This window comes from Maniola jurtina, chromosome 27 (assembly GCF_905333055.1).
Source record: "Maniola jurtina chromosome 27, ilManJurt1.1, whole genome shotgun sequence".
NCBI classification, from domain to species: Eukaryota; Metazoa; Arthropoda; class Insecta; order Lepidoptera; family Nymphalidae; genus Maniola; species Maniola jurtina.
The window spans coordinates 142,004-167,222 of NC_060055.1; the positions used below are offsets into that span (position 1 = coordinate 142,004).

A 25,219-nucleotide genomic window follows, 5' to 3' on the forward strand; every position below is an offset into this window, starting at 1 on the left:
TTCTGGGGCCAATCTGGTGGCCTAATGACTAGTTTATCAGCATTAGCTGTGGACCATGAGATTCCGGGTAACAACTCCAAATTGGGCCCAAATAAGTTAATGAATAATGGTATGTTCTGTCAAGTGACAAGCCTCATAAAATCTTGTTGGGATATTGTTCTTTGAAGTAAAAACTTGTTTAGTACCCTACCGTGATTTGAAACCTGATAAAATAAAAAAACTGGCCAAGTGTGAGTCAGACTCGTGCACTGAGGGTTCCGTACTTAAGTATTTTTTCCAACATTTTGCACGATAAATCAAAAATTTTTATAATATTAGCCCAGGTAAAGCCCTTTCATATGATACCCCACTTGGTGTAGTTATCTTACTTTGAAAATTAAAACACATTTTAATTTTTTTTAACCACAAATTCAGGGTTTTCAGATTTATTCCTGTACTTGTACTATAAGTATATATTTGAACTGTCAAGACCACTATAGGGTTCATCCACTCCATCTATAGGATTTTACCTGCGAGAGAATGAAATACAATACTTACTACTATAAATCTTAATGTATGTTTCATATTATTATACTTTAGTTATTACTATAAGCATCTGGTGCATAGAGGTAGAAAAAACACATTTAGTAGAAGGCTACATTATTTCTGAGTGACATTTTGTTTTGCAAAAAAAGGATCTCTGTGAAATTAGTTGGCAGGTCACTAGTATGGAATGAAGTTTAACTTGGTAATGATATCAAATAGACTGAAACACTACAATTTTATCCTACGCCTGATACTCAGCATTTGCTTCATTCTCTCGAAATTTAGTTTTCTAAAGGTTTCACTTCTACAGCATATAGACAAAACACTTTTCTGCAACTATGGAAAACGTTTATTGAAAATAAATTAAGTTTTTTCTACATAACATTAACTCAAGGCCATGACGGTGGATCGCCTTCCTTCACTCTTCCGGAATAAAGGGCCGACTTATCTCTGAAGCTCGTCATCCTGAGTGTTTCCTGATCATCCAGAAATTTTCCAATAAAGAAGCCAGTAAGCGGCACCGCAAACCACGCGTAACGTGAAGTGATGCCGAATATAGCCATTCTAGTTGTTCTGCTGCGCCTTCCACTTCCTGGTGTGGTTCCAGTCGAGCCAAATAAATGTTAAGGTCAGGGTCGGGAAAGTTAAGCTGACCAAGTTTCTGCGGAGGAACCGTCCAATCGTCATTTAAACTTTAAACAAATTCACAATGATTACAAGAATTACGCATTATGCAATCAGCAATACCCGTATATTCAATGTACTCCTGTGATGTACTCTGTGTCCTGAGATCAGCAATCAGCTGTATCTAGAAAAAAAAGATGATCTTTTAAAAGTTGAATGACATTGACATGGAGGCGTAGTTGCGGAACAAAGGCTGCCAGCTAATAAAATTCCTTAATTTTAGGGGAATATGTTGAAAATGTCAATGTAAAAAATCGAGTAAGTTTTGTCTAACTTTAACGGAATAAGAAATTGGAAAGCCGTCCATGTTTTGATGCCGAGAAAGAGTGATATAAATCAACTTTAGCTCCTGGACTTTCAACCTATAATTATTATTTGTTATATTGAATTATTAGGTACCTACCGTCTACATGACTAAATCACACTTCACACTAATATTATAAAGGCGAAAGTTTGTATGTGTGTGTGTGTGTGTATGTTTGTTACTCCTTCACGCACAAACCACTGGACGGATTTGGCTGAAATTCGAAATGGAGATAGATAATATCCTGGATTAGCACATAGGCTACTTTTTATCCCGGAAAATCAAAGAGTTCCCACGGGATTTCGAAAAACCTAATTACACGCGGACGAAGTCGCGGGCGTCAGCTAGTATTAGATATTTTATGAAATCTCAATTAGTCTGGTAACTAATTGGTTTTGTCAAGTGAATTTATCAACATTTAACAAGAAATTTTATAACGATGAATAAATTATTTATAGCTAGCTGATGCCCTCGACTTCGTCGGCGTGGATTTATGTTTTTCAAAATTCCGCAGGAACTCTTTGACTTTCCGGGATAAAAAGTAGCCCATGTGTTAATCCAAGGTATAATCTATCTCCAGTCCTTTCAGCCAATTCCGTCTAGTAGATTTTGCGTGATTGAGTAACAAACATCTAAACATCCACACTTTCACATTTATATTATTATATTATTACTAGCTGATCCCCGCGACTTCGTTCGCGTGGATGTAGTTTTTTAAAAATCCCGTGGGAACTCTTTGATTTTCCGGGATAAAAAGTAGCCTATGTGCTAATCCAGAGTATAATCTATCTTTATTCTAAATTTCAGCCCAATCCGTCCAGTAGTTTTTGCGTGAAGGAGTAACAAACATACACACACACACACACATACAAACTTTCGCCTTTATAATATTAGTGTGATATTAGGATTATATGCCACACGTTGTTTGTGGAATGAAGTTTTTTGTGAATTGATCAGTCACCGGGCGAACCACTAGTTTATACAATAAAGAATACCTATACATAATATACTATATTTTTATCCATAGGTTCTTAAAGAAATTAAATAGGTGAACAGCTACATTAGTTACATCAACCATTATAACTTACCTATATCACTATCCTTCAGCCAGCATTTTCCCTTCCCTTCCCCTGTCTCCGTAAATCGAAAACCGATTTTTTTAATATACTGTCTAAGAACTTCTCGACTACCTTCAAATCCAATTTCTTCTTTAAGTACACTATGTAATTTCTTTATTGTTGGATTTTCTTTCTTTATGGTATAAAATTCGTTAATTTTCTGACGTAAAACATTCAGATCAGAATCATTCATCACAAGTTTATCTTTTCTTACTTTTCTCTTCTTCCCTAGTGTACCTATTTTACTAGATGATGCTTCAGCCAATCTTCCTTCCTTAATGATTCTTGTTACAGAACGTAGAGAAACGCCTGAAGAACAAAGAAACATAATTGCATATTATAGAAATATAGTATTTATTGCAATCGGGTGGGACTTTAGGATTCCCGACTCCGAGTGTGGTAACACTTACCTGTAGCAGCGGCAACTCGATCGTTTGCTCTATCGAACGGAATTATCGGACCACCGTGTTCTTTCTCCGCCATAAAAAACTCTTTAACGTTTAACACTACCTCTCTGACATCACTTTCTATTACTTTCGGCATATTTTTTGAAAAATAATGAGCAAAAACAACAGTAGCTTCGACAACGATATGTAGACCACGAGCGAACAAGATGCGGCGTCTCCGTTCCAATTTTGGCCACGTGCCAATAGATCCTTGTCACACATAGGTACATTGCACTAGTGGGAGTAGTGTAGAAGAGTAGAATTCTAGATAATCGCTGGGTTGAATATACACACCTAATACGGCTTTTTTTTCTCTTTCGTCTGGCTTTACAAAGATCAGCCAATGTCAAGTTTGTAGTTATTTGTAACAAGTTAGTTAAACTATACAAGTATGGACCCCGCCGGTGCCGGCGCCCGCCGACATACGCACGGCACCCCCTTAGAGCGCTTTTCAGTCGGTTTTAACAAAAAAAAAACACTCCAAAAAGGTAGAGCACGCCCGCCAGCTAACACCAACACAGACGAAGTTCCCTAATACAGCTATAATATATATTTTTTTTTTTCTTCTCGTCTGGCTTATTATAATAAAATGTGTAGGGTACCTATTGATATTGTATCTGCCACAGACTAATAACAGTATCTGCAACCCGCATCCGCACCGGAACTCCGATATCTGTGACTCCGATTTCCGCATCATTCCGGCGATTCCGGCTCATCGATGCGATGGTTGGATTTATGTGGAAATTGATAGGCCTATTTAATTTTTATGTAAAAGTAAGTAACTACCAAAGGTTTATTACGTTAGTACACTTAATCTTTTTACTGTAATAATTAAATAATTTGTAAAATTATAGACTTAGTAGATTATGTCCGCGTGGATTTAGGTTGTTAAAAATCCCGTGGAAAATCTTTAATTTTCCAGGATAAAAATTTACAGTTTATTATACCTACTTAGTTATTCATCATCATCAACATGATCAACCATCGCCGGCCCACTACTGAGCACAGGTCTCCTCTCAGAATGAGACGGGCTTAGGCCGTAGTCTGCCACGCTGACCAAGTGCGAATTGACAGATCGCACACACGTTTGAGAACATTATGGAGAACTCTTTTGCGGGATGAGGGATCCTGTTAAAACACATTTTGACAAGATATGAATGTGATGACAGCTTGAAGGTGGTCGAAGATACACCATATAAAACTGTATGGTTCCGTTTATTGGCCATAATTTTTGATATCAGTATTTTTAATGGCCGAAATTTTTTGATAGGAACTGACCCTTATTTTTCACATGAAATGTTTTTGTTTGGGATAGAATATTATGTCGGTATTATTTAACGACTACATCTCTGAGCGGGGAAACAGCTAATTATCTTTGAACAGCGGAACACATTTCACCAGGATCTGGCTAAGAACCATCCTTCAAATAAAGTCTGATTCAAATTAGTCTATCCATTTGAGAGCTACGATGCACCAGACAGACACGGACAATAAAAGACTTAAGCCTTCTCGATTCAGCTGAACATCACACAAGTTCACTTGGCGCAATGCAAAATTAGATACAAGTACTATAAATAAAACAAAAACTATTCCTGTTTCAATTTCTGTAATAGCTCCGAATTCCATACACACATTCCTTAAATAACATTTTTTTTTAAATTTTATTTAGTAGGTAGTCGGTAACAAAACTAGGTTTGTACCCATCCATAGTCGCTTGTACTGGCTTGGTTTGAATGCCTTTTGAAATGTTTGTGTGTACATTTACTCTGACAAAGCTAACAAAATAAAAATTATCTACACAATATATTATTATACTCTTTACTATACACAACTAACTTAAACTACATACTTTATATAATGAAATATTATAGTAATTTTTCTGTAGCTTGGTATATTTTAGTGCTGTAGTACATTTATATTTATGAACTCAGAATTTTCTCCTCTTTCATTTGACAATCCCACTCGATACAATAGCAAAAAAAAATTTTGGAGACCTCCACTTTTCATGTAACATCTGTTAGATCACTTTTTTTATATAAAATGTAGCCTATATCACCCAGACCTTTACAACGAATCAATTGACACCTCATTCATCAAAATCGGCCCAGTAGTTTAGGCACTACAGTGGAACACAGAATCTGGATACAAACATACATAGACTGTTAAAATCATACCCTTTCTTTTGGCTTTGCCGCAGCTGGGTAAAAAGATGACTTACTTGTGACATTTATAGTCACAATGTTCTATCTGCGTTTCTTACCACTTCCACTGTGATTTCTCATGTTATGGACTTTTAGAGAATATCCTCTCGTACATTTATAGTCACAAAGCTTGCAAGCGTACGGTTTGTATCCAGTGTGAGTATTAATGTGGGATTTTAGATGGCCTGCTGTCGAAAATTTGGACTCACACTGCGTGCAAGCGAAAGGTTTTGCACCAGTGTGAGTCCGCATGTGTGTTTTTAGATGATTTTTCTGAGAACACTTGTAGTCACAATGGTCACAGGAAAAGGGTTTTTCACCAGTGTGAGTCATCTTGTGCGCTTTCAGATAACTCGCCGTGGAACATTTGTAGTCACAGTGGTTGCAGGAGTAAGGTTTCTCTCCAGTGTGAGTCCTCATGTGCCTTTTTAAAGAACTCGCCCAGGAATATTTGTAGTCACACCAAATACAGGAAAAGGGTTTTTCACCGGTGTGAGTCTTTGCGTGTCTCGCTAATTCATTTGCAGAGGGACCCTTGTAATCGCAATGCTCGCAAAAGTAAAGTTTAGTGTGAGTCTGTATATGTACCAGTAAGTTACGTTTGTTGACAGTCTTGTACGAGCAATCGTCGCATGAGAGTGTATCACCAGTGTGAGAGTCCTCGCGCCTCGCTACACTACCGCCCTGCATACTGTCTTCTCTGTTCATCTCACGGTTATCACTCTCTCTTTCTCTTTCTTTCTCTGTCACTTTGTTCAATGTTTGTTGTGTTATTGAGTCAAAGTAGTTTTGTATTTTTGTAGAGGTTTCATCCGTCTTTGAGTGATTCATGGGTTTGGGTTTCTTTGCCAAGAGTGCAGCTGGAATGTATAAAAAAAAATATTTTACCTGCTAACACACTTTAATATATTTAAAAATCTGTTTCAGAATGTACAGGTAAAGCCCTTTTATATGATACCCAACTTGGCATAGTTATCTTACTTTAAAAATGAAAATACTAAAATGATTTGTTCATGAACACATTTTCTGTTTTTGTGATGTAACCTCAAATTCACGGTTTTCAGATTTTTTCCTTTGTTTGTGCTATAAGACTTACCTACGTGCTAAATTTCATAATTGTCAATGGAAAGTACCCTATAGGTATTCTTCACAAATACAACAGATGGACCGACAGACAGACAGACAGGCAGACAACAAAGTGATCCTATAAAGGTTCTGATTTTCCTTTTGAGGTCTGGAACCCTAAAAGACACAAAACAAAACTGGCACTGAATGTATCAAGGTAACTTTTAAAAGGTTAACTCTTAACTAAAACAGATTTGTTTGATTTTATCTTGTTACATGGATAAGATAATGTTATGACTACTATAAAAATAATGCAAATTCGTTCTTTACCCTAAAGACCAGACTCTACACTATGTTATTTGTAGATAATATGAAATATCCTCCTCACTCACCCAGTGTGAGACCACGCTCTGCAGGCACACTCACTTCAGCTGGAGAAGGCTCCGGCTGAAACCAAAATGAACACAATATTAGCTGTTACCCGCCACACCACTACCTTGAAGTGACAACATTCACTCACAGTAATTACTAATTAGTCTTATGTGTATAATATCAGAAACTAAAGGATGCCCGCGTGGATTTCGGTTTTTTAAATCCTCTTTGATTTTCCAGGATAAAAAGTAGCCTATGTCCTTCCCCGGGATGTATCCCAAGTCAGTACCAAATTTCATTAAAATCAGTTCAGTGGTTGGGCCGTGAAAACGTAGCAGACAGACAGACACACTTTCGCATTTATAATATTAGGATGTATTAAGCTTTTGGTTCCTTGTATATCATGGACTTCCACAAAATAATGCCTGCTTCTATACTTCATGAGACATCAGACAACTCACTTTAATATGTATCTCCATATATGCAGGGGACACATCCCCAAGCTTGAAATCTGTTATTGTAGCCAGAGTATCAACATGGCAGTCACTCTGTTCCATTTTTGGACTATTGCTGCACATCTCTTGCTTGAACACATCGAAGAGCGAGTCGTATTCATTGCAGCAGGTCTCCGAGTTGTCTGGGTCTTCAGGTTCTTGTTTGAACAGCGTTCCACCGTCCACAGCCGGCTTAGCCTCCTCGAATTCACTCATGGCTGGAAAAGTAGCAACTATCAACTCAATAATGTAATACTTATGAATTAAGTTAACAAAATAGCATAATCAGATGCGGACCCTACCAGTAATTGTTCAGTGGATGCGGATGTGCGGAACCGCTTACATAATTAGTTTTGAGGAATGTACAATACATGTGCGCAAACTAAAGAATAATTACTAATGCTAATTAATCACTACCTGCCTATTTCATTAGTTTTGTTCTTGTTTTGGATGTATTGATTCCATTAGGAAGCGTATCTAACCTAAACATAGTGTCTGTGGCTCGTTTGGTGATTATTTGTTTATTTGTCTTCTGTGTTACATACTCTTTGTACAATATTGATTAATTACCACAGAGTACAGACCTAAGCCACAGACCAACCAGTACCTAAGTTGATTACCCTGTTCTATAATGTGATGCCGCTTCATGCTTGTGACAAACAACAAGCACTGGAAAGCGTGTGGACCGGTTTTTGCGTATGCTTGCCAAATGCCAACCAAGGAACATTTAATGCCAACCATCTGGCGACTGGCCTTGGGGCCCATACATTATATCTAATCAAAGCCTGGGCCCTGTTAGTATTGAATGAAGAACCATGCACGTAAAGTGTAGAATTATCGATAGTACTGCTTATGTATTGCCTTCATCTTGCCTTTATCAATAGTATTGCTTGCGTTGATTGCTTGTAACGTGCTATCGATATTATTGGGACGGCAATATTATAGATATAATAAATCGTAGTGCAGCAAAGAGTACTTTTTGCATACGTGCACTTTGTAATATTGCTTTTGCCCACAGATGAATGATTATAACATAACTGGATGAATACTATATAAGCTCCAAAATGGCTCCAAAGCTCCAGACGCACTGATATGAGATAACTTTATTCTACCGCGATCGAGCTGCTGTTAATGTGTTGTTTTGTCTGAGCGACCCTCGTAGTTACATACTCCTTGACTTCCACGGACCACAGACTATAGAACAACTCCTGCGCAAACGCAAAGCCGCAAAGTGGTTGGCGCATAGATTTTTAAAGTTTTTTAACTTGTTTTAACTCTTGCGCATCTCTAGCGCGTCCAGAAAAATAAGGATTAAGATCTCCTTTTCCTTTGTTCAAGCGATTAGTTTGGTAGTTTAGTTATAAGTATTTAATACATTACAATAGAGTTCAAATAAAGTTGAGATTTCCTGGCCGAGGGCTTTCAAACAAGGATTCTATTCAAGAAAATGCGGCTAGAAGCAATTCCTTCTGTGATAAACGACACAGGGCAGTCTGATCTAAACCAGAACCCATCAAATGTGGATCGACAGACAGAAATAGACACTGTACCCCGAGTCACTGACAATGTTGGAAAAACTAATGAAAAAGCAGAGAAAAGTAAGATGGTTGTGGAGGATGGCTCATTTAAACAGGAACCTTTAGGCACGGAGTCCTGTCACAATACCCACGACTCTCTCTTTGATGTGATCAAGGATGAGAATAGTCTACAAAAGGAGCATCAGAGTGGCTGCCATGTTGATACTCCTGCTACAACAGATGTCAGTGTTGGAGATGTGTCCCTAGCACATAATATGAATATTCACATTAAAGTAAGTGCTTTCTCTTACAGGGATGGATTGTGGGTTAGTTGGGCCCTGGGCTGATATTAATTGGGGCCTTGCCTAATTAGACAATCAACCAAAATTAACTAATTGCCATTTTAGGTACTAGGTACCTACATGGTATAGGAAAAAATATATAAAGTACCTTTCTGTATCAAACTCCTTTATTTGCTCACTCTTTGTTAAAACTTTAATCACAATTTATGGAAAGAACTGATAAATGATTTAGTTGTTATAGTTTGATATTGTTGTCCAACCTTATGATAGGATGTTTTTTCCATTCCATCAGCCTGTATGCGTCCACTGCTGGACTTAGGCATTTCCAAGAGCGCCCCACCTAACACAGTCCTCCGCATTCCTCATCCACTCGCTCTCCACCACCTTCTTTAGGTCATCGTTCCAGAAGGCTGGAGGTCATCCCACACTGCGCTTACCGGTATGCGGTCTCAGCTCCATAACATTGTGCTCCTCACACACTCCAAAACAGATATTTACACTCAATTCATTTTGCCTTCAATGGGGGCTCGAGGCTCTTTATACCCTTGGGGCCCTGGGCTGCAGCCCAACAAGCCTTTATCTGGCCCTGCTCTCTTAAGAGTTATGACTGAATGCTGTGTCACTCAAGGTAGTGGTGTGCCTGATATTGTGTTTGCTTTGGTTTCAGCCTGAACCTTCTCAAGCTGAAGTGAGTTTGCCTGTAGACCATGATCTCACGCTGGGTGAGTGAGGAGGATAATATTATTATCTACCAACACAAAATAGTGCAGATTCTGGTGGGAGGCTAGTAGTAACTAGTGTATTTGTGTGTTCAGGGTAGTAACCCTACCGGCAAAGCCGTGCTGCCAAGTGATTTAGTATTCCAGCATGATGCCATGTAGAAACCAAAGTGGTGTGGGTTTTAATGAAAACTGCCATACCCCTTCCAAGTTAGCCCGCTTACATATTAGACTGCATCATCACTTACCACCATGTGAGATTGTAGTCAAAGGCTTACTTGTATCAGAATTTAGAAAAAAAACTATAGCTTGAGTCTGCACTATTTAAAGTATATAAAGTAAGTACCTAGTTACAATCAGTATGGAATACTGAAAAAAAGGGTCTGGTCAAAGGGGGAAAAAAGGTACTGGTCAAGTGTGAGTCGTACAAGATATATCTAACACCTTTATCTAAACCTCTTCAAGTTTAAAAATGGACGGCGCCATCTATATGTGATTTAGTGAATTAAATTTTTCATGAACACATTTTTTTTTTTATATGATATAACCACAAATCACAGTTTTCGGATTTATTCCTTTACTTGTGCTATAAGACTTGCCTACCTACCAAATTTCATGATTCTAGGTCAACGGGTAGTACCCTATAGGTTTTCTTGACAGACACGACAGAAGGACAAACAGACAGACAACAAAGTGATCCTATAAGGGTTCCATTTTTCTTTTTGAGGTACAGAGCCCTAAAAATGCAAGTATAATTATTCTATATATATTTTGTTTTTTCAGATGCTATTTCGGCAAAGGAAAATACGATGGAAGACTCAAAGATGAATGAAGGCTTTTCAGTAAAGCAAAACCGCTTCAACCCAAGAATACAACAAAGATTGATTAAATGGACAGCTGCTGTCAAACGCAAGATGGACAGAGAAGACAGTGCGCAGGGTGGCTCTCCCACTGATGATACATTCTTCGCTTGCGACAATTGCCAGTACAAGACTGTCTACAAAAGAGCCTTAGCGATACACATGAAGAGTCACACCGACATAAAACCCTTTGCATGTAACTTTTGCGACTACAAATGTTCCACAGCCACTCATCTAAAATCCCACATGAGTACCCACCCTAATTATAAACCATTCACTTGCAAGGAATGTAACATGGAATTTACATGTGCGAGTTATTTAAAACAACATGCACCAATTCACTCTGATGATATACTCTTCAGTTGCGATCAATGCTCGTACAAAACAACTAAAAAAGGCTACATCTTAAGGCATATAAAGTTTCACACCAAACCCCTCTTCTATTGCGACCATTGTTCATATAAAAATTTTAGCAAATGTAACTTGGAGAGACACATGCGAATCCATACGGGTAGAAAACCTTTTAGTTGTAAGCTTTGCAACTACAAGGGTAGATTAGCTGTCAGTGTAAGGTCTCATATGACGACTCACACTGGTGAGAAACCATGGTCGTGCAAGTACTGTTCATACAAGTGTACGACATCAAGTTATCTGAAAACCCACATGACAACTCACACTGGTTCTAGAGATTACGTTTGCGAGATCTGTAACAGTAAGTTTTCTAGAGCAAACTCTTTAAAAATCCACATTAAAAAGCTTCACACTCATCTAAAACTCTTCCATTGTGATCATTGCAAGTATAAAACAACAAAGAAAGGTCTCATCAGGAGACATATGACACGACACACTGTCAAACCAATTTTCTATTGTGACTTCTGCTCGTATAAAGATTTAGACAAAGGTCGCTTAGAGCGTCACATTCGCATTCACACTGGTGAAAAACCTTACAGTTGTAAGCTCTGCGACTACAAGGGAGCGTTACCGAACAGTCTAAAATCTCACATGAAGACTCACACTGGTGAGAAACCATGGTCATGCAAGTACTGCGATTACAAGTGTTCGCAATTGTCTGCTCTAAAAACCCACATGATGATTCACACTGGAGAAAAACCTTTCGCATGTAAATATTGCCCCTACAAGTGTACTACAGGAGGCCCTTTAAAGATCCACATGAGGACTCACACCGGTGAGAAACCATATTCGTGTAAATACTGTGACTATAAATGTTCTGTAGCGTGTTCTTTGAAAACTCATTTGAGGTCTCACTCGGGTGAAAAGCCTTATCGGTGTGAACATTGTCCGTTCAGAACTTCGACACCGGGCGCTCTTAAGACTCACACGAGGACTCACACAGGTGAAAAACCTTACAGTTGTAAATTCTGTGACTACAAGTGTTCACAAAACGTTCACTTAAAAGCCCACACAAGAATTCACACTGGATTCAAACCGTTTGCTTGTAAGCATTGCGACTATAAAAGTTCAACATCGAGCGGTCTAAAAATCCATATGGTGACTCACAGTACCGATAAACCGTTTTATTGTAAACACTGTACCTTTAAATGCGCCTTAGCAGCCAATCTAAAGATACACATGAGAACTCACACTGGTGAGCAACCGTTTTCCTGCAATTTATGCGACTACAAAAGTGCAACATCGGGTCAATTGAAAAGCCACACGCTTACACACACCGGTGAAAAACCTTATCATTGTGACCACTGTAACCATAAAAGTTCGCACAAAAGCAGTCTTAAAACGCACTTGAGGACTCACACTGGTGAAAGACCGTATAGTTGTAAGCTCTGTCACTACACATGTCTGCAAGCGAGTTACCTAGTGACACACATGCAAACTCATACAAAGGAGAAGCCTTTTTCCTGTACTCTTTGTAACTACAAGTGTGCGCGGAACACTACTCTGACAATCCATATGAGAACCCACACAGGCGAAAAACCTCACTCTTGTGAGCTTTGTGATTACAAAGGTTCTACAAAAAGCGCTGTGAAAGCCCACATGGTAACTCACTCGAGTGAAAAACCATTTTCCTGTGAGCATTGCGACTATAAATGTTCCACATCAACTGGTCTAAAATCTCACACGACTACTCATACCGGTCTTAAACCCCACACTTGCAAGGTGTGTAACACTAAATTTACTAGACCTTACTCTCTAAAACTTCACATGAGGACACACACTAATGATAAACCGTACTGTTGCGACCATTGCGACTACAAATCTTACCAATTGGGTAATTTAAGGAGCCACATACGGACTCACACTGGTGAAAAACCTTTTAGCTGTAATCATTGTAACTTTAGAAGTGCTACAGGCGGCGAATTAAAGGTCCACAGGAGAACTCACACTACGGGCAAGCACAAGCCTTTTGCCTGTAAGCTCTGTGACTATAAATGTAGGACCACAAAAACACTGAATAATCACATGAGAATTCATACTGACGGAAAACCATTTTTCTGTAACCTGTGTGATTATAAATCTGCTCAAGCAAGGGATTTGAAAACCCACATGAAGAGCCACACTGGTTAGACACCAATGATATCGACGGGTTTGTAGCTAGGATGATATCGACGGGTTTGTAGCTAGGATGATATCGACGGGTTTGTAGCTAGGATGATATCGACGGGTTTGTAGCTAGGATGATATCGACGGGTTTGTAGCTAGGATGATATCGACGGGTTTGTAGCTAGGATGATATCGACGGGTTTGTAGCTAGGATGATATCGACGGGTTTGTAGCTAGGATGATATCGACGGGTTTGTAGCTAGGGTAGGCATTTAGGTAGGAACCTATTCAATGGCATCATATTCTTCATTCTGGGAGTCGTGATCTCTTTCATCCAAATATCCATACTTCCATACTATTAATACTATAAATGCGAAAGTGTGTCTGTCTGTCTGCTACGTTTTTACGGCCAAACCGCTGAACCGATTTTAATGTAATTTGGTACAGACTTGGGGTACATCCCGGGAAAGGACATAGGCTACTTTTTATCCCGGAAAATCAAAAAGTTCCTACGGGATTAAAAAAATCCAAATAAGATAACTACGATGTGTGATATATGAAAGGACTTTACCTATACATTTTAAAATAGATTTTTATTTATTTTTATGCGTAATAGTTTTTGATTTATTGTGCAAAATGTCGGAAAAATGCCCGAGTACGGAACCCTCGGTGCGCGGCTCTGACTCGCACTTGATCGGTTTTTATTGCATTAGCGAACTTTTTAATTTTACTGTATTAACTAATTATTAAGAATGTTAATCTACTTACTTAGTAATAAGTGTTTCTGTTTACTTAAGATAATTTTAAATATATACATTTAAAAAAATTACTGTTTTATTACAGGCCAAGAGGCGCAAATATGAAAACCTATGAGAGCTTTATATTTGTGCCTTTTGACGTGGAGACCTTGGACTCGTGGAGACCTTGGGGTCGTGGAGACCTTGGGGTCGTGGGGTCCGGGGGCTCGAGCTCTTTTTGAGGAAATTTCGAAAAGGGTTATCGAGTCAACCGGAGATCCGAGAGCTGGCAGCTACCTTGGGCAAAGAATTAGTTTGGCCATCCAAAGGGGTAATGCTGCCAGCATCTCGGGTACAATGCCTCCTGCGGTGGTCTCGATGAGGTTTTAGATTTAATTTAGTTTTTAATTAAATTTATTTATTTTTAGTTTTAATTTAGATGTAGGTAAGTTTATCTTATATATAAAAATCAATGTTTGTGTTCTATAGGCGGCTAAACCGCTGATCAGATTGTTATGAAACTTTGGTAGGGTGTTCTGAGGGCGCCCGAGATGGTTCCTGCATCAAAAAAAACTATATATATATATGAATTTATAAAAAATCATGTTTGTTTACGGCATTGCAACGCATGCCGGGTACAGCTAGTTTTATATAAAAAACTCTTATATGTAATAAATAAATTAAATTGTGTTTTATTTATTTTAATTTCATATTGATTTGAAGCTGTTTATTTGCTAAGGAAGTAATTTATATCACGATATCTTGGTTAAAATATTTGCACACTTTTAGCCAATGTTATGATTTAAAAAAAATTGTGCGTCATCTATCGGCACCATAGAGAAGATATTTAATACGATACGATAGGGCATAACTATTCTTTTTTTAAACTAAAAAGGGAAACCTAAGAACCAACGTGATTCGTCTATTTTTCAACAGATGTCACGATTACCGCTTTCTTTCCCTTAGATATCGAAATCTAAGATGGCGACAGGTATTTGTACAAGTGTAAATTAAAAATTTATAACACCCCCGACAAGTGAAGGTTACAGTAACTAGAAAAGACCGAAAAGACTTTCAAACGGCTGAACTGATTTTCTTGGACTATTCCGCGCCTACGATCTTAAAGTATCTGAGTTTACCAAAACATCATTTTCAAATAAATAATTATGTATTTAGGCAACGTCCATCTTGACAGCTTTACATTTGTCAATTGACATAATATTATGAACCTAACGGTTATCTAACCTTCTTTTCTACAAGAAAACTAGAAAAGAGCTGATAACTCTTAAACGGCTGAACCAATTTTTTTGGATTATAGCTAAGAACACTCTCGATCAAGCCACCTTTCAAATAAAAAAAAGTAAATTAAAATCGGTTCATTCGTTTAGGCGCTACGATGCCACAGACAGATACACAGATACACCGATACACAGACACATAGATACACACGTCAAACTTATAACACCCCTCTTTTTGGGTCGGGGGTTAAAAATAAAATAACTATCGCAGCCCACCTACTGAGAATGGGAAGGATTTTTGGCCAAAGTTCACAACGCTGGCTAAGTGTGGATTGGCACTTGGCAGACTTCATACACCTTTGAGAACATTGAAAAGAACTCTCAGGCATGCAGGTTTCCTCACGATGTTTTCCTTCACTGTTAAAGCAAGTCACTTTAAATATCAGGTATTGCATATTAAATCTATGTTTTCAATGCTTAAAACACACAACCCCAAAGAGTTAGGGGTAAAACCAAGGATCTAACCAAATTAAATAAAAAACAAAACCATGAAAATACCTTTTTATTAGCATACTTAATTAGTAGGTATTAATTAGTAGAATTAATTACTAGAAGAGGTAGATAAGCTGTTCTTCTCGAAGGCGTAGTAAGGTGTAGAGGCACTGCGAGTAATCATTTTAGAAGCTACGCGTGCCACGACGTAGCGTAATTCGTTAGTTGCATCTAGCCCGTTGTATCATGTTGACGTTTACAAATTGTAACTTAAAATTGTGAATTATAATATATATATTTTTTAGTGTTCATTTCTTTTGTTTTTCTTTCTACCCTGGTAGAGAACACGGCGCTATATATACATCAAATATCTGTACAAATATACCTGTACATTGGTGACTCGGACTTTGAACTACCAGGGTAGCGCGTGTTAATTTTCTTAATTAAAATAAAGTAAAGTAACGTAAGCTAGGGCAACTCAAATTAACACGTAGGAAGTGAAAAACTAAAAAACTTTAAAAATGGCGCAACCTACGACAGTAGTGAAGGATGAAGACACGTATCTAGCGTCGATATCTCTCACGTCGAAGATCCCGGAGTTTTGGACCGACCAAACTAGGGTCTGGTTTATCCAGCTGGAGGCCATACTGGCACCACAAAAACAAGGAGACGCATCCAAGTATAACATTGTGGTATCGAAGCTAGGAAAGGATGTCATACAACAGGTGACGGACATCCTCATCAATCCTCCGGAGGAGAGTAAGTACGAGGTACTTAAAGAAAGGTTGCTGAACATATATGAAGAGTCGGAGAACCGCCAAATACAGAAGCTCATCGGGGAGATGGAACTGAGTGATCAGAAACCCAGCCACCTCCTCCGAAAGATGCAGGATCTGGCCAGGGGTAAAATTAGTAATGATACCCTAAGCGTTTTATGGCAGAATCTGCTACCAGCAGCAGCACGAGGCGTTCTGGCTGCGACAGAAGCCAAAGATCTAGACAGACTAGCCGTGATTGCTGACAAAGTAATGGAAACTATGAAGTCCCAACCAGTAGCAGAAGTGGCAGCAAAGGAGGCGGTACCCGGAAATTCGTCGATGGCAGCTGAAATAACCAGGATACATGCAAGGTTGGACCAGCTGGACAGGTCCAGAGACAGTTGGCGAGGCAGGCGAGGTCGCGGAAGGTTCCGTGGTCGTTCGCGTTCCAGAGGACGAGAGGAAAACAGGCCCAGACGTACCCCGGATAGCCCGGACTGGCTCTGCGTGCATCATTTTAAATATAGGCAGAGAGCTAATCGCTGCGAGCAGCCGTGCACCTGGAATACGAAGCAGGAAAACTAGTAAAGATGCAGGTGGAACCGGTGGGTACCTGCGTCGAATTAGGGAACCACCGTTTATGTATTACGGATAAAGACAATGGCATACGTTATTTAATAGACACAGGTGCGAACATTTCAGTGTTGCCTAAAAGTTATAAATCAGTGTGTGACAGTGCAATGAATAATAAATACAAACTTTATGCCGCGAATGGTAGTGAAATACAGACTTACGGAACAAAGACTCTAGTGTTAAATTTAAGATTGCGTCGTGCGTTTAAGTGGACTTTTGTGATAGCCGACGTTAAACAACCCATTTTAGGAGCGGATTTTTTAGCTAAGTATAATTTGTTAGTAGACTTAAGAAACAGACGATTGTTAGATCAGGAGACTAACATGTATGTAATTTCCACTATAGTAAACTCGGAGCATTCATCTATTTTTACTATAGCCGAATCGCATCCATGTTATTCTCTCCTAAGTAGGTTCCCAGAATTGACAATGCCAGCGACGTTCAAAGAACCACCACGTCACAGCGTAAGACACCACATCGAGACTTCAGGACCTCCGGTGCATGCGCGCCCAAGGCCGCTGCCGCCGGACCGATTTAAAAAGGTAAGAGAAGAATTTCGCCTTATGCAGGAAATGGGTATTTGCCGCCCGTCAAAGAGTGCGTGGGCGAGTCCTCTACACGTTGTACCTAAAAAAGATGGTAATATAAGGCCGTGTGGAGACTATAGAGCGCTGAATGCAATTACGAAGCCTGATAGATACCCAATTCCTCACATAAAGGATTTTACGTTTATTTTAGCCGATAAGAAAGTATTTAGCAGGATTGATATTAACCGAGCGTATCATTTTATTCCGATAGCAGAGGATGACGTGGAGAAAACAGCTATCATTACACCTTTTGGTTTGTTTGAATGGCCATGTATGTCTTTCGGTTTAAGAAACGCAGCACAAACGTTTCAACGTTTCATGAATAATTATGTTTTACAGAATTTAGAGGCAAATTTTCAGCAAAATAACCCGGATTGCGCGAATTTTAAAACTGAATTTGTTTTTTCATATTTAGATGATTTAATAATAGCTAGCGAAAATAGTTCGCTCCACGAAAAACATTTAGAGACCGTTTTTGAAAGACTACAACAAGTTGGGTTAACTATTAATTTAGCAAAGTGTGCATTTTCGCAGGATAAAGTTGAGTTTCTGGGTCATGAGGTCTCAGCCAGTGGCTTAAGGCCGTTGCCAAGCAAGGTCCAAGCCATTGTAGACTTTCCCAGACCGAAAACGGTAGAGGAACTTCGTAGATTTCTAGGCATGGTAAATTTCTATAGAAGTCATTTGCGTCAGGCAGCCGAATATCAAGCTGAATTAAATAAGTATCTTCACGGAGCAAAGAAACGTGACAAAAGTAGTATAGTGTGGACAGAAAGTGCTGTTCAAGCTTTCGAACAATGCAAGTTGAATTTACAGAACGCTGCTTTGTTAGCGTATCCGATAACAGGTCAAGTGCTTGCTATAATGGCAGACGCGTCAAATACTTGTGTTGGAGGCACATTGCAACAAAGAGTAAATAACGAATGGGTTCCGTTAGGTTATTTTTCAAAAAAATTGACTGACACGCAACAAAAGTACAGTACCTACGACAGGGAGTTACTTTCGCTTTATTTGTCAGTGCAATATTTTAGGAACATGTTCGAAGGTAGAGATCTCGTTTTGTATACAGATCATAAGCCGTTAACGTTTGCGTTTAAAAAGCTAAGTAGTAGTAAAGAAACGCCGCGAAGGACCCGTCAGTTATTATTTATTAGTGAGTTCACGACGGTTATACGCTATACAAAAGGCGAAGAGAATGCGCCCGCGGACGCGTTATCGCGCGTTGAAACAATTTCGTGCCCGTCTGTACTTGACTTCACAGAAGTGGCTATTGCGCAAGCCAACGACAAAGAGCTCACAGAATTGCTAGGAACAAGAAACGGTAATACGAAACTAATAAAAATAGACTTGCCGAGTGTAAATAAGCCGATTGTTTGTAACTTGCGAGGCGATAAGGCTAGGCCTTACTTACCAAAAAAGTTTAGGCGTATCGCATACGAAACAATACATAACCTAAGCCATCCTGGCATTAGAACAACAAGGAAAATGGTAACTAATAATTATTTTTGGCCTGGGATGAATAAAGATATAGGTATTTGGGCTAGGTCGTGCATAGAGTGTCAAAAAGCAAAGGTTCACAGACACACTATGTCACCTTTAGGGCAATTTGCAAAAGTAGATAGAATGTGTCATTTACACATTGACATTATAGGTCCATTCACTATTTCAGAGGAAGGCTACAGGTATTGTCTTACAATGATAGATAGAGAAACAGGTTGGCCGGAAGCATTTCCAATTAAAGATATTTGTGCGAAGACAGTAGCCAAACTCGTGTATGAAGGATGGATTACTAGACATGGGTGTTTTATTAATTTGAGCTCAGATCAAGGAAAGCAATTTGAAAGCAGTCTCTTTAGACAGTTAATGAAATATTTAGGGGTTCATAAGTTTAGGACGACACCGTACCATCCACAAAGTAATGGCATGATCGAACGATGGCATCGTAGTTTTAAGGCCGCCTTAATGGCGAGATTAAAGGACAATAGGTCATGGGTTGAAGAAATGCACACCATTATGATGGGACTGCGTGCAGCACCACGCAGTGACACAGGGGTAAGTGCCGCGGAATTAACCTTCGGGCGAACTCTGAGGCTCCCTGGAGAATTTTTCGAACCATCGGATGATAAGATAACGGACGGTGAGGAGTACCTAAAGCAGTTGAAACAGGTAATTAGTAATTTAAGACCGAAACCCGAGACACACAGAGACTCTCGGACTATTTTTGTGCACCCTGCCTTAAAAGACTGTAAAAAAGTTTTTGTTAGAAACGATGTAATGCGTAAGTGTCTGCAACCACCGTATGACGGTCCCTATGACGTCATAAAGCGGTTGGAAAAAGCATACTTAGTACAGTTACCCAATAGACAAGCACTTATTTCCATTGACAGGTTGAAACCAGCTTTTGTCCTGGATATCAAAAATCCACGACAAACGCCGGATGAAACGACATGTAAGAAAAAATGTAGATTTAGCGACGATGACGTTTTGCCGACTCATACAATCCGTACTACTCGGAGTGGGAGAGTCAGCAAAACGCCCGTTAGGTATCAGTAGAATAATTCGAGTAGTAACATAGCAATTAAGCAAATGAGTATTACGAAATAAGTATTGTAAAATGGCCCGATCCGCATATATTATTTTTTATTTTATTCATGTATTATTTTTTATTAGAAGTCATAACTAAACCTTATTATTGAGAGTGTTAGAGTGGTTGACGATTGTTATAATTTATTGGATAGTGTGTAAATGTAAAATGTAATGTAACCAACATTCGAAGCGTTGAGTGCAACGAAGGCTGGATGGCGTGGGAATAGCAACAATTGAACGTGGTATTGCCACAGCGACCCCGTCGCCACCCGCTCAAGTTGTAGTGACCTCATCTCAAGTATGATGTGTTAAGAGATGTACCATGCATCGAATCAAAGGAACACTTTAACTTGGTGACGTGTTTAAATTATGATTTGTTGGGTAAGCGGATCGGAAACATTGTTAGGGTTGTCGAAAAATGAAGAACGAATATTGTGAAATAAAATTAAGGTTGCGGAAATTTGTATTTGTTTAATTTTTATTAAGATAAAAATTTGGGGTGGTGTGATGTAGAGGCACTGCGAGTAATCATTTTAGAAGCTACGCGTGCCACGACGTAGCGTAATTCGTTAGTTGCATCTAGCCCGTTGTATCATGTTGACGTTTACAAATTGTAACTTAAAATTGTGAATTATAATATATATATTTTTTAGTGTTCATTTCTTTTGTTTTTCTTTCTACCCTGGTAGAGAACACGGCGCTATATATACATCAAATATCTGTACAAATATACCTGTACATAAGGGTGGTCGCGCCACTTCAGCTGAGGGATGGTCCTGTAGCCCTTGTCGAAGCTCTTCAGCAGCTCCTTGTCTTCAGCTGACAGCTGGAAGTCGAAGATGTCCACGTTCTGCTCTATGCGGTCCTTGTGGATGGATTTAGGAAGCGGTATCACACCTAACTCGACCTGGAAGTGGACGTTATACCAACTATAGTAGGTGTCACTTAAAACACCCCTGACTGTAATGATTTTGACCCTCGGATACTGCCAACGGGGCCAGAGTACGGGAAGAACGAAGAGTTTTTAACAATATTATTCAAATACCGCAATCCCCGTTGAACAAGAATAGAGAATGGGGATTTTTAATAATTTTATTCTAAACCCGCTGGCCCCCGTTAATGGGGACACGGCTAATGGGGTCAACCGGAATACACGGAAAGACTTGTGAGCCGTGTGGCTTTTGGAAGATATCAACTCAAACTCATTTATTCGAAGTAGACCTTTCGATGGACAGAATAGTTTTTAAAATGATGATGTCATCATTTCCGCTCCACTACTGAGTACGGGTCTCCTCTCAGAATGAGAAGGGTTTAGGCCATAGTCAGCCACGCTGGCCCAATGCGGATTGGTAGACTTCACACGCCTTTGAGAACATGGAGAACTAGGCATGCAGGTTTCCTCACGATGTTTTTCTTCACCGTTAAAGCAAGTGATAACTATTTAATTGCTTAAAACGCACATAACTGAAAAGTTAGTGGTGCGTGCCCGGGATCGAACCCCCGACCTCCGATTAGGAGGCGGACGTTCTAACCACTAGGCTATCACAGCTTTATATGATGATGTGGTGATAACTAATTGCGTAAACTTAAAATTAAAGCTACATGGGTTCCAAACGTGCCCAGGTTTGAGAAGAGCCCACAACTTGAAGGCACTCACCAGGTATCTTAGTACTATTTGCGGCACGGTCTTATTGTACTTGGCGGCGATCGCTTGGAGCCGGGGGTCGGAGACGCGGGGTGGGGGAGCGTCCGCGGCGGCTTTGAAGGGGAACAGCGAGCCGAAGGGCGTGTACCCTGTCACCACGATGCCCTGCGACTTGCAGTACGCTAGCAGTTCCGGTTGTTGCAGATTCAGGTTCAACTGAAAATATGAAGTTTCGTAGGACTCTGTATATCCAGAGAGTATAAGGAATCACTTCGTGTCAAGACCCGTTAAGGGAATGAAACCTATAGTGGCTACTTTCCATCAAAGTCAAAGAATTTATTCAAATCGGGTACTATTATACTCATTCTGATTGTCAATTGCTGAATTGCGATACAATGATGTATGTAGTGGTTAATTACGAAAACCTAAAACTAAAGCTAAGAGGGTTTCAAACGCTGGTCTGGAATAGTCCACAACAAACAGACATAGAATCATTTTTGGCAAATGCCTTACAGTTCAACAGTTCAAGTAAAAGAAATAACTTATCTGAAAACCATTAATTTGTGGTTAAATCACGTATTAAATTATGTAATATGTAGGAAACTATGTGTTTTCTTATGCGATGGTAGGGAAACCTTAGTGTATGAGTCTGACAAGCAGCTGACCGGTTTTTGGGTACAGTCAGCCCACAAACTGGACGTGTTAATACCTCAACTTGCAGGGCGGCAGGTTTCTCCAGGCCGTTGTCCAGGATCCTCTGGATCTGCTGCTGGTTGAAGTTGGAGAGACCGATGGACTTGGCCAGCCCGAGCTGCTTGGCCTCCATCATGCCGCGCCAGGTCTCCAAGTAGTCTGTTACGTCGTATGACTTATTGGCCTGCAAGGGAAAATAGGTATTCTGAATAGTTTCCACAAAATCTTATTGTTTTAAAAAACTTTCAATCATTGAAATAAATTTCCTAGTACTTAATAACTTAGTACCTGTAGAGGCACTAGCGAGTAAGCATTTTAGAGGCTACGCCGTTCGAGACGTAGCGTAATTCGTCAGTTGCCTGTAGCTCGCGGTATTGCATTGTAGCTTCCAAAATTGTAACTTAAAATTATGAATAATAATATATGTTTTTTAGTGTTCATTTCTTTTGTTTTCCTTACTACCCTGGTAGAGAACACGGCGCTATAATATATCCAGCAACATCCGTCGTACATAAAATATCTGTACATTGGTGACTGTCTACTGGCATTTCGCGCCCCCCGTCCGACTAGATTCCTACGTTCGCATATGATAAAAGCAGAACTGTCCACAAGGTCAGTGTAGGTATCAGGAAGAGGTTTGCATGGTCCAGTTGAAGAGGGAGGGAGGGACTCTGAGGGATTCCCTGCAGAAGCAGGGAAGTTGAACAGTATGATTTAAGGAAAATTATGCGCTCGTTTCGCTCATAATCACGAACTGTCCGCAAAGCCAATATTAAACAGAGGCCTACGAAGAACCTTCAAAACTAAATTCAGTATGGAAGGCTTCGCTACCTAGAGTATACATCTACTCATCACAAATTGTCCGCACAGCTAGTTTATCAGATAGGTAGGTACATAGTCCAGTTTAAAATTCTTTAGGATGTCCGTCAGAGTAGAATTCAGTACGAAAACTATGCGCTCGCTTCGCTCATACTCACGAATTGTCCAATAGGCCAGTGTATCAGGTAGAGATCTACGTAGTCCATCTGAAGATTCTTCAGGGAGTCTCTCAGAGCCGGCACCACACTGTCGCGGGCATGCTGGTCGTTAAAAAGCTGTGGAGATGGACGTAAATCAATAACTCAATAGGTCATTTTTACGAGATGTACCTACTTATTTCAAATCGGGAGTTTTCTCATTCTAGATCACTCTGATTAGGGTCAATATAAATGGTCGAAATGAATAGTACGCAACGGTTTTGCGACAGACATGACTTGCCCATTGCCACTTCAGCTTGCTAATCCTTTGAGCAATGTCGGTCACTTTTGTAATTCTGCTGAAGACTTGAAAAATACTTAGGTAGATGTTCTCACCTTCATGATCAACCCATTTCCGCCCCACTATTGAGTACAGGTCTCCTTATCAGAATGAGAAGGGTTTAGGCCATAGTCTGCCACGCTGGCCCAATGCGGATTGGCAGACTTCACATACCACTGAGAACATCTCTCCTTCTCACCTTGGTAGTAACAAAAACTTCTTCCCTTGGCACTCCCGAAGCCCGTACGCCGTTCCCCACTTGTCCCTCTGTCCCGTAGATCCAGGCAGTGTCTATGTGCCTATACCCGGCCTCCAGCGCCCACTTCACGGGCAGTTCCACGCCGTTCGAGCTCGTTAAAGCCTCAACCACGCCATGAAAAAGTAATGGACCAATTAAAATCACCATTGCTAATATTTTTAAAGGACTAACTTATGCTCTTTTGAAATCAACTCCTTACTAAGTATAGTACTAAGAATCAAATTCTCGTTCTCTTAGTGGGTTCAAGAAATAGAAATCTTAATTTGCTATAATCCGCTGGAAAAGGTAAATCTGTATGGTATAACATGGAGCATGTGACATGCAAGGCCGCCCTCCCACTGCTAAGCATGCAGGAAAAGCCAGCCACCAAGCTCGTCCCAAGTACCACCACGCAACACCACACAAATCCACCAGAACACACTCGACGCACGTTGCACCCCGACACCGGAGCATCCTCAGGAGATGTAGACCTTACAATGCACAGTTAAAAATTGCCGTTTTCAGCAGATTATAGCAAATTACGACCGAATTTTACCACCGAACCGCAAGACGTCGGGCGAGTTTCCATCCTTATGTCGTCGACATTCCATCTACACGCACGAAACGTTTTGCGTCTTCATTCCTCATACGCATGGCTAAGGTTTGGAATACTCTTCCGCGATCTATGTTTCCTACCAATTACAATCCGGGTATCTTTAAAACGAGTGAATAGGCACCTTCTAGGTAAATGCATCCCATCTTAGACCACATCATCACTTTCCATCAGGTGTGATTGTGGTCAAGCGCTTACCTATAGTGAATAAATAAAAAAAATTAAGCTTTTGATTCTTTGTATATCATGCACTTCAGAAAAGTAACGCCTACTTCTATGTCAATAAACCCACTGCATTATTATCTCAAGAGAAGTTCTGCAATTATGTGATTAATGGAAAGGGGTCAAGACCCGCAACAATAAGGAATACCAACTAAAAATAAAAAATAAATTAAAATTTAAAAAACCCCCGACCCAAAACCTCTTAAAAGTAAAAAATTATGAATAACTATGTATTATGGCCCTTTAGATTAATATATAAATAGTAAAGTGACCGCTAAAAGTAACAGAAACAGGAGCTATGAAAGCATTTGTAATCTGTTGCAGAAAGAATAGTTAGATCTTTCAGTTCAATTCAGT

The 25,219-nt window shown here is 39.7% G+C and overlaps 4 protein-coding genes across 8 annotated transcripts in view; 1 reads left to right on the forward strand and 3 right to left on the reverse strand.

Moving 5' to 3' along the window:
* Positions 1 to 851: 851 nt before the first annotated feature.
* Positions 852 to 3,334, reverse strand: LOC123879180. Of its 2 annotated transcripts, XM_045926773.1 has the most exons (4): positions 3,042 to 3,334; positions 2,602 to 2,940; positions 1,273 to 1,333; positions 1,107 to 1,186 (listed from the first exon to the last, which is right to left on the reverse strand). In XM_045926773.1, exons 1-3 carry the CDS (start codon positions 3,172 to 3,174, stop codon positions 1,317 to 1,319), a joined length of 489 nt encoding a protein of 162 aa, XP_045782729.1. In that variant the 5' UTR covers positions 3,175 to 3,334; the 3' UTR covers positions 1,107 to 1,186; positions 1,273 to 1,316. The 2 variants fall into 2 exon arrangements, with proteins under 2 accessions (XP_045782730.1, XP_045782729.1); XM_045926774.1 differs by lacking the exons at positions 2,602 to 2,940; positions 3,042 to 3,334 and having other exon boundaries at positions 852 to 1,186; positions 1,273 to 1,350.
* A 1,868-nt stretch (positions 3,335 to 5,202) lies between these two features.
* LOC123879171 (zinc finger protein OZF-like) lies at positions 5,203 to 7,709 on the reverse strand. Of its 3 annotated transcripts, none has more exons than XM_045926757.1 (4): positions 7,631 to 7,709; positions 7,177 to 7,427; positions 6,736 to 6,790; positions 5,203 to 6,138 (listed from the first exon to the last, which is right to left on the reverse strand). In XM_045926757.1, exons 2-4 carry the CDS (start codon positions 7,423 to 7,425, stop codon positions 5,321 to 5,323), a joined length of 1,122 nt encoding a protein of 373 aa, XP_045782713.1. In that variant the 5' UTR covers positions 7,426 to 7,427; positions 7,631 to 7,709; the 3' UTR covers positions 5,203 to 5,320. The 3 variants fall into 3 exon arrangements, with proteins under 3 accessions (XP_045782713.1, XP_045782710.1, XP_045782711.1); XM_045926754.1 differs by having other exon boundaries at positions 7,627 to 7,709; XM_045926755.1 differs by having other exon boundaries at positions 7,512 to 7,709.
* Positions 7,710 to 8,432: 723 nt separating this feature from the next.
* LOC123879158 (zinc finger protein 345-like) lies at positions 8,433 to 14,163 on the forward strand. Of its 2 annotated transcripts, XM_045926732.1 has the most exons (3): positions 8,433 to 9,019; positions 9,696 to 9,750; positions 10,531 to 14,163. In XM_045926732.1, exons 1-3 carry the CDS (start codon positions 8,657 to 8,659, stop codon positions 13,146 to 13,148), a joined length of 3,036 nt encoding a protein of 1,011 aa, XP_045782688.1. In that variant the 5' UTR covers positions 8,433 to 8,656; the 3' UTR covers positions 13,149 to 14,163. The 2 variants fall into 2 exon arrangements, with proteins under 2 accessions (XP_045782688.1, XP_045782689.1); XM_045926733.1 differs by lacking the exon at positions 9,696 to 9,750 and having other exon boundaries at positions 8,923 to 9,019.
* A 1,544-nt stretch (positions 14,164 to 15,707) lies between these two features.
* Positions 15,708 to 25,219, reverse strand: part of LOC123878927 — a 30,440-nt gene continuing 20,928 nt past the window's right edge. Inside the window, exons 9-14 of the mRNA XM_045926304.1 lie at positions 23,989 to 24,139; positions 23,471 to 23,587; positions 22,510 to 22,677; positions 21,813 to 22,016; positions 20,889 to 21,062; positions 15,708 to 15,761 (exon numbers count right to left, since the gene is read on the reverse strand). Coding sequence (XP_045782260.1) covers positions 15,708 to 15,761; positions 20,889 to 21,062; positions 21,813 to 22,016; positions 22,510 to 22,677; positions 23,471 to 23,587; positions 23,989 to 24,139 — 868 coding nt within the window. The remainder of the gene's footprint in view (positions 15,762 to 20,888; positions 21,063 to 21,812; positions 22,017 to 22,509; positions 22,678 to 23,470; positions 23,588 to 23,988; positions 24,140 to 25,219) is intronic.

Excerpts from the sequence above, each read along its gene's own strand:
- LOC123879158 (XM_045926732.1), top strand. The coding sequence starts at position 8,657 with ATGCGGCTAGAAGCAATTCCTTCTGTGATAAACGACACAGGGCAGTCT. Across the intron at positions 9,020-9,695 it reads ATATGAATATTCACATTAAA|CCTGAACCTTCTCAAGCTGA; the intron begins GTAAGTGCTTTC and ends CTTTGGTTTCAG. Across the intron at positions 9,751-10,530 it reads AGACCATGATCTCACGCTGG|ATGCTATTTCGGCAAAGGAA; the intron begins GTGAGTGAGGAG and ends TTGTTTTTTCAG.
- LOC123879171 (XM_045926757.1), bottom strand. The coding sequence starts at position 7,425 with ATGAGTGAATTCGAGGAGGCTAAGCCGGCTGTGGACGGTGGAACGCTG. Across the intron at positions 6,791-7,176 it reads ATATGGAGATACATATTAAA|CCGGAGCCTTCTCCAGCTGA; the intron begins GTGAGTTGTCTG and ends TTTTGGTTTCAG. Across the intron at positions 6,139-6,735 it reads AGAGCGTGGTCTCACACTGG|CTGCACTCTTGGCAAAGAAA; the intron begins GTGAGTGAGGAG and ends TATACATTCCAG.
- LOC123879180 (XM_045926773.1), bottom strand. The coding sequence starts at position 3,174 with ATGCCGAAAGTAATAGAAAGTGATGTCAGAGAGGTAGTGTTAAACGTT. Across the intron at positions 2,941-3,041 it reads TCGAGTTGCCGCTGCTACAG|GCGTTTCTCTACGTTCTGTA; the intron begins GTAAGTGTTACC and ends TTTGTTCTTCAG.